Below are 7764 nucleotides of genomic sequence, written 5' to 3' on the forward strand. Positions count from 1 at the left end.
GTCACAGAACAACAAAAGACCCTGAAATCTAAGGAAAAACAGGTACCTTTGGGGAGAGAGAAAAAATAAGCACCAGCACACTTTTGGTAGAGAGCAAGAGAAAGATATGTCAGGTACTAAAAAGATAGGTAAGAATAATTCAACTGAAATGATAAAGGGTAAGTGTGGACTAATGTGAGATACAGGATCACTGGGAGGCACACACGTGAGGAGCTCTTGAGAAAGATGGGAGCAGGGTTCAAGTGGGAAACAAGAGAAAGCTTTCCTTGGCACAACCCTGGAAAAGGTAAGGAGCCTCCATTGCAAAAAAGGCTCAAAGCACCACCAAGATTATCATCTTCTCAAAACAAAAGCCATAAGAAACTAGGGGAAGGGCAGTAAACCTTGTTGCCCTCAGGGCACAGGTGAAGATATAGTATCCTAGGGACAAGAATAAAATAAAACTTTATCTAGGGAAAGAACAAAAACACTCCTGAGGCCAGATCATTAGAGGTCTCCCTCTACTGGGGAAGGTAAGGGTAGTCATCCCACATGGGAAATTCGACAGATAACAATCAGCTGCCATGAAGAGGAGGGACAGGATTGCCAAGAATACTCCATTTCTGAGACTCACAGAAACAGCCCTGGCTGGAAATGAAAATGGACCAGGACACTAACAAGCCTATCCAAACCACCTTCCCTTCTCCCCAAACACATACCATCAAGCTCATAAGCACTAAGAAATAAGCAGCAGGAGTCTCTAACATCTAGGAAAAGAGCTAAGAACGTAGAAAGAATTTTCTGAGGTACAAGAATAGAAGAAAGGTCAAAGGCTCAGCATGGAACAGAATCTGAGCAACATGGCCTTCACTCATCATAAGCAAAAGGTACAACTAAAGGAAATTGAAGCAGTAATTCAGTGAAGGAAATCGTATTAATCTAAAATTCAAACCAAGCTAAGCGCAACCTGCCCCCACCCCAAGCTAACAGCTTAGCAGAAAAGAGGCACCTCCATTTCCAGACATAAATATTATGATATTTACCTCAGTCTCTATTATCCTATACATCAGCAGTCCTCAACCTTTTTGGTAATAGGGACCTACTTTGCGGAAGACAATTTTCCCACAAAAGTGGGACTGGGGGATTGGAGAGTGGGGAGATGGCTTGGGGATGAATATGTTACACCTCAGATCATCAGGCATTAGTTAGATTCTCATAAGGAGCATGCAACCTAGATCCCTCATATGCACAGTTCACAACAGGGTTTGACTTCTTATGAGACTCTAAGGCCCCGGCTTATTTGACAGGAGGTGGAGCTCAAGCAATAAGGCTCCCTCACCCACCACTCAACTCCTGTTGTCCTGCCCAGTTCCCAACAGGCCATGGACGGGTACTGGTTCACAGCCCAGGGACTGAGGACTCCTGCAATACATGATATGATGTCTGACATTCAATCAATAATTATGATATGCCCAATAAAAACAAGGGAAAAAAATTCAAACAAATAATAAAGCAATCAACAGAATCAAGCTCATCTATATCATCAAGGTTAAAACTATCAGCCAGAAAATCTTAATTACTATGATTAATATGGTAAAGGCTTCTAGTGGAAAAGGTGGAAAATATGCATCAATAGACGGTGAATATTATTATAGCAGAGAAAATGGAAAAAAGAAGAATCAAAGGGATATATTAAAGATTAAAAAACATGGTAACAGAGATGATAAATACCTTCAGTGGGTTTGTTAGTACATTCATCAGAGCCAAGGACAAAATCAGTACATTTGAAAACAGGTCAAGAGAAATTATTCAAATTAAAATGTACTAAAATAACAATGGGAGATAAATTTGAACAGAACATCCAAAGGTTATGGGACCGTAAACAGAAATCTAGTAAGAATTTTAGGAATTCAGGAGAAGGAATAGGGAAAAAGTGGAGGAGGAGAAAACAGTGGAGCCAGGGAGAAAGGGAGAGAGAGAGGGAGACAGAAGCAGAGAAACGATTTGAAGAAATAATGGAAAATAATGAAAGACATTCATCTAGCTAGCTCAGAAAAGCCCATGTATTAATTTCAAGTACACCTGAAACATTCACCAAGATTAATCATAAACAAGTATCAACAAATTTAAAAGAACTGAAATGGTTTCTCCTCTGACCATAATGGATTTAAATTAGTAATCAGTAACAGAAAGGGATCTGAAAAATCTCAAAATATTTAGAAGTTAAATAACATACTTCTAAATAAACAATGGCTAAAGAAAGTCAGAAGAAAAATTAGAAAATACTTTGAATTGAATGAAAATAAAAATACAACATAACAAAACTTAAAGAATGCAGCTAAAGCAGTGCTTAAAGTAGTATTTATAGTAGTAAATGCTTATAATAGAAAATAGATATCTTCAAATCAATAATTTAAACTTCCACCCTAAGAAGAGCATATTAAATCCAAAGCAGGCAGAATGAAGGAATTTTCAAAAAGCAGAAATAAATAAAATTAAAAACAGAACATTAAATGGAAACAAATGCTCGTTCTTTCAAAGTATCAATAAAATCAATCTCTAAGCAGACTGATCAAGACATAAAAAGAAAAGACAAAATTAAAATCTCATATGCTAAGAAAAAAAACAGATGTGAAGGACTACATAATTTCATGATTCCATTTATGTGATACTTGGAAACTGCAAAACTGTAGGAACAAAAAATAGTGCAGTGATTCCAAGGTACTGGGATCAGGAGAAGGGCTAACTACAAAGGGCAGTAGTGAATTTTTAGGAGTGACAGACCCATTGTATCCGCAGAAGATAAGTTACACAACAGTATATGTTTGCCAAAACTCACAGAATTACAACTAAAAAAGGTAAGTTTTACTGTAGGAAAATTGTCTCAATAAATCTGACTTTAAAAAGTAAAAACCAAACCAAAACAGAAACTAATAAATAATTCTACTCCAAGGTTACCGAGGCCCCTACAACCTCCCAAAATACATCGAGCACCTTCCTGCTACAAGGCCCTCATAGCTGCTCTTTCCTCCACCTGAAATGCTCTTTCAACAAGGCTCAAATCCACAGTTCAGATTTCTGACAAATGTTTCTTCTGTAAAAAAGCATTTCTTGAAAATCCTAATACAACACTTGAATCATTACCTGTCATTACCCTGCTTTCTTGGTTTACAAAGCATGTATCACTTTTTAATATTGTTTTATATTATTGATTAACTACCATTTTTTCCAAGTGGAGAAGGGCTTTGTATCTTTTGCTGACTATAGTATCTCAAATAGGCCAGGTACAGTGGCTCATGTCTGTAACAGTACTTTGGGAGACCAAGGCAGGTGGACTGCCTGAGCCCAGGAGTTTGAGGGCAGCCTGAGCAAAATGATGAAACCCCATCTCTATAAAAATCATCTGGGTATGATGGCACACACCTATAGTCCTAGCTACTCAAGAGGCTGAGGTGGGAGGATCACCTGGGCCAGGGAAGGTGGAGGCTGCAGTGAGCTGTGATTGTGTGATTGGAGGGGGGGGGGGGGGGGGGGAGGGGGGGGGGGGGGGGGGGGGGTGAGAAAGAGAGAGAAAGAAAGAGAGAGAATTACATATATATAAAATATGTTATGATTATATAATATAGTATTTTTGTAGCTAATTTACCAGTATTTATACATATATAATTTACATATACATATATAAAGATATATAAATACTGGTAAACTAGTTAAGAAAGAACTGAATATCCTCTGCAAGTCATATGAGTAGGGCTATATGACTATTTCTCTCTGAGTTCAACAGAACAGATTTGCTCAAGACAGAGTTTAGAGCAGAAAGGCTGTGGGCAAGGAGAATTTAGGTACAGAAAAACGATTAATAAAACACCATATTGAAAAATGGGTATTTTAAGCAAAAATCTATAAACTAAATGATGAGGCCTCCACTTCTTTCAACCAACTGGCATCTGGAATCTAGGCTGTCAGGCTTAAACTTAAAATATTTTTCTCAAAGGAAACAGACTAGCCTAAGAGCAAGAGTTGCTCTCAATTTGAGAAGCCACAAAATTGCTAAACCAGTTCCTGATCATCTACTGTGATATTTACCTGTCCAAAGTCCCTACGAAAGCTTCACATTAGCTTTGAATATCTGGGCAAAATGACAAAGTTCTTAGATGTGAAAGAAAGTCAAATTGTCATCAGAATACTAGGCCATAAGACATGGAGTAACATGTTTTAAGATCATCTAGGAAGGAAAATTCAAGCCAAGCATTTAAAATCCAGTCAAACTGCCCTGCAAATATAAATGTCGAGGAATATTGTTCCTATGAGCCCTGCCTAAGAAATCTACTGGAGAATAAACTTTCGAAAAGCCAAAATTATTGGTGATATCAGCATAAAGACTGGTGAACTCTCCCATTTAATAAATGAAGAAATGTCCCTACTGCCTCTAGACTTCTTGTCGGCCTCCCTCGTGGGCACCCCAGAGGGGTTTTGTTGTGTTCCATCCCCAATGTCCCATTTGACCAACATGCCTGCACCTAGAAATAGAAAGTGGCTATTTTGGCTTCTGGCCACTCTCCAGACAGAGACCTCAAGACCAAATTACAGGAAATCATAACAAATAGCTTCTAACATCAAGAAAAGAAAGCTATCCCAAGACAGTGCAAAATAGAAAAGAAAAAAAGACAGCTACACACTGTGTGCCTCATTTGAAAATACACACCACCAACTATGAAGTATCTTGCCAACACCCACTCCCAAACCCTGAATCTCACTGTGCCCTGAGATTTAAATACCAATTTAAGGAAACACAGTAGACAGTAACATGTTAAATAGCATGAAAACATAATCAGCAAAATATAGGCTATGGAAAATTGTACAGAATAAATAAGATAACAACAAATGGCACATACAAGGGCAGAGAAAATTGTGCCACTCCATTCCAGCCTGGGCAACAGAGCAAGCCTGTCTCAATAAAATAAAATAATATAAAATTTACAATAAAAGTACAGAGAAAAAAACCAATGGGTTGGATCATGCTCTCAGTTCTGTATAACTTTTAGTAGATACTTTATTTCTCTGAGCTTTAGTTTCTGGATAGGGAAAATAAAATGGATAATCTATTTCTTAAATACTCTGATACTATGATTTTTAAAATAAAAGTAATAGAAGCAAATAAAACCATGGCTCTGGAAGGTCTCTTATTCCTTATTGCTTTGAGTCATTTCTCTTTGATGCTGGAACTGTTTTTCTCTCCCACTAAATAAGCCATAACAAGACGATACTAAAAATAAGAATTTTTAAAACATAAAGATCAGGTAATCATTATATCATTAGTATTACTGGCTAAATCTATTTATTTTCTTTCTTCCTGATGTATTCCAAATGCTGACTTCCTGACTCAACAAGTGCTTCAGCTTTTCCTCATCCTACTATCTGATATTCCTTTAACCTCCTTACATACATAATCCTACCTGCTTCAGGGAGGATGCTGGTTGTTCAACTCTGTAGTAGTATCCAGTCCAGGAACCTTACGTTTTATACCCAGTAACAAATTGCCTAACCTTCAACAACTAATCATCCAGTTCAAAGGACTCTCTTATTAGTAATCATTGATGAAAGTAAGCTTTTTAAAAAAATCTCACTCAGACTTCAGACCATCAAATGTATCTAAAATGCATTAGGAGATTCAGAGTATATGAAGAGAACCAAAAAAAAAAAAAAAAAAAGTGAAAACGGTATTTACTAAGTTCTCTTCCAAAACTTTGTTCTAGGAGCATTATTTATACTTATCTCATTTAAGTGGTACTGCAATTCTTATTTTACAAATAAAGAAACAGAATCCAAGACTAGGTAACCTGCTAATGGTCACACAGCTACTAAGGAGTAGACCTAAGAACCCAATTATGCCTGACTCCAAAACCCATACCCATAGTAAGTCACATTACTAAATTCTGACCACTGTCTAACTGATACCTATGACCGCTCTTAAAGAATAATCCTATTTAATGATGTACTATTACTTAATTTTAAAAATTCTTACCTTTTTGTATACAGCTGTTATATCAGAATCTAAAACAATTATATTCCTTAGCTTTGCATTTATTTCAGTTTCTGAAGGCCTCATAATCATCTCAGAATCAAGCCCTAAGGGAATAAAAGAATGACTAGCTGCCTTTTCTTTCACTTAATGCCTTTTAATTTGCTTTTTATGAAATTTTATTACCTTCAATCTTAATTTCAGAAATGTTACGTTTCTGATCTTGAATAAAGATCTGTAAACACGATAATTCTGCTAAAATCTGCAAAGTAATAATATCTTCATTCGTGGATAGTTTTAAAGCTGAAAAAAAAATTCATAATAAACATGAGGAAAAACATTTAGTAGTTACGTCGCTATACTTATAAAGTAACTGAAACATCACCACAAATAGTGATAGTCAAGAAAACCTGATCTGCAATTCAGTTGAAAGTAAGGTATGATATTCCCTACTGAATTGAAAATTCTAAAAAACAATCAAATCTAATGAAAACAAATGCAAATAAATAGATAAAACTCTGTTTCTAGAAGAAACTAAACATTTGAAACTAAAATACTGTAGCTATAAATTTCAAAATTTTTTGAGAACCAATAATTACTAGGTAATACTTGTCATTATCAAAATTGCAACTTTTCACTTTTCAGAAGCACCACACTCTGATTTTAAAATATGCTCTGATACTCTTTGATTTTTGGGTATTTTCCGAAACAGAGTCTAGGTGTCACCCAGGACACAGAGTGTCACCCAGGGTGGAGCACAATGGTGCAATCATTCCTCGAATTCCTGGGCTGCAATGATTCTCCCACATCAGCCTCCAAAGTAAACTGGGTCTACAGACACACACCACAATGCCCAACTAATTTTTTACAATTTTGTTGGAGACAGTCTTGCTATGTTGCCTAGGCTAGTTTCGAACTCCTGGCCTTGATCAATCCTCCAATCCCAACCCTCACAGCCTTCTCCTCCCTGGGTCACTGAGATTACAAGCATGAGCCACCACAACCAGCTGAAATTACTCAAATTTTGATTGTCATATTTGATCTAATATAAAATAATCATGCTATAAAATGCATAAATTTTAATTTAAGTCTAATACTCCCACTGGGAGGGAGATGGAAGAAAAAAAATTTTTTCAAATCTAATACTCCTACCGTATAATCTTAAACTAAAACCAAGGCTGGGCGCAATGGCTTTCACCTGTAATCCCAGCATTTTGGGAGGCCAAGGTGGGCAGATCACAAGGTCAAGAGATCGAGACCATCCTGGACAACATAGTGAAACCCTGTCTCTATTAGTAAAAAATACAAAAATTAGCCAGGCATGGTGGTGCATGCTTAATAGTCCCAGCTACTCAAGAGGCTGAGGCAGGAGAATTGCTTGAACCCAGGAGGGGGAGGTTGCAGTGAGCCGAGATCACGCCATGGTACTCTAGCCTGGTGACAGAGCGAGACTCCATCTCAAAAATAAAATTAAACCCAGGAGGGGGAGGTTGCAGTGAGCCGAGATCACGCCATGGTACTCCAACCTGGTGACAGAGTGAGACTCCATCTCAAAAATAAAATTAAAAATTAAAACCAATTATTATATATGATAAACAAAAGCCACAATTTATTCAGCAGTAGTTTCCTTTGCCATTATTTTCTACAATTACCCTGGCATATAATGAGTCCTTCTATATATTAACACAGGCAAGAGAATTCTGAAGCCAATATTCAAAGTTAATAATAAAGCCAGAGTCTAGATTTATTGACGTACTTGGTTT

At 36.9% G+C, this 7764-nt stretch overlaps 1 protein-coding gene across 3 annotated transcripts in view; it reads right to left on the minus strand.

Moving 5' to 3' along the window:
- VPS13A (vacuolar protein sorting 13 homolog A) overlaps positions 1-7764 on the minus strand; it is a 242787-nt gene that overhangs the window by 132778 nt on the left and 102245 nt on the right. For all 3 annotated transcript variants that reach the window (XM_032290653.1, XM_032290654.1, XM_032290655.1), the window contains exons 30-31: positions 6188-6304; positions 6005-6108 (exon numbers count right to left, since the gene is read on the minus strand). In XM_032290653.1, the coding sequence (XP_032146544.1) occupies positions 6005-6108; positions 6188-6304 (221 nt within the window). The remainder of the gene's footprint in view (positions 1-6004; positions 6109-6187; positions 6305-7764) is intronic.

This window comes from Sapajus apella, unplaced genomic scaffold, assembly GCF_009761245.1.
Source record: "Sapajus apella isolate SASKATOON/1434 unplaced genomic scaffold, GSC_monkey_1.0 scaffold24, whole genome shotgun sequence".
In the NCBI taxonomy this organism is placed as follows: domain Eukaryota; kingdom Metazoa; phylum Chordata; class Mammalia; order Primates; family Cebidae; genus Sapajus; species Sapajus apella.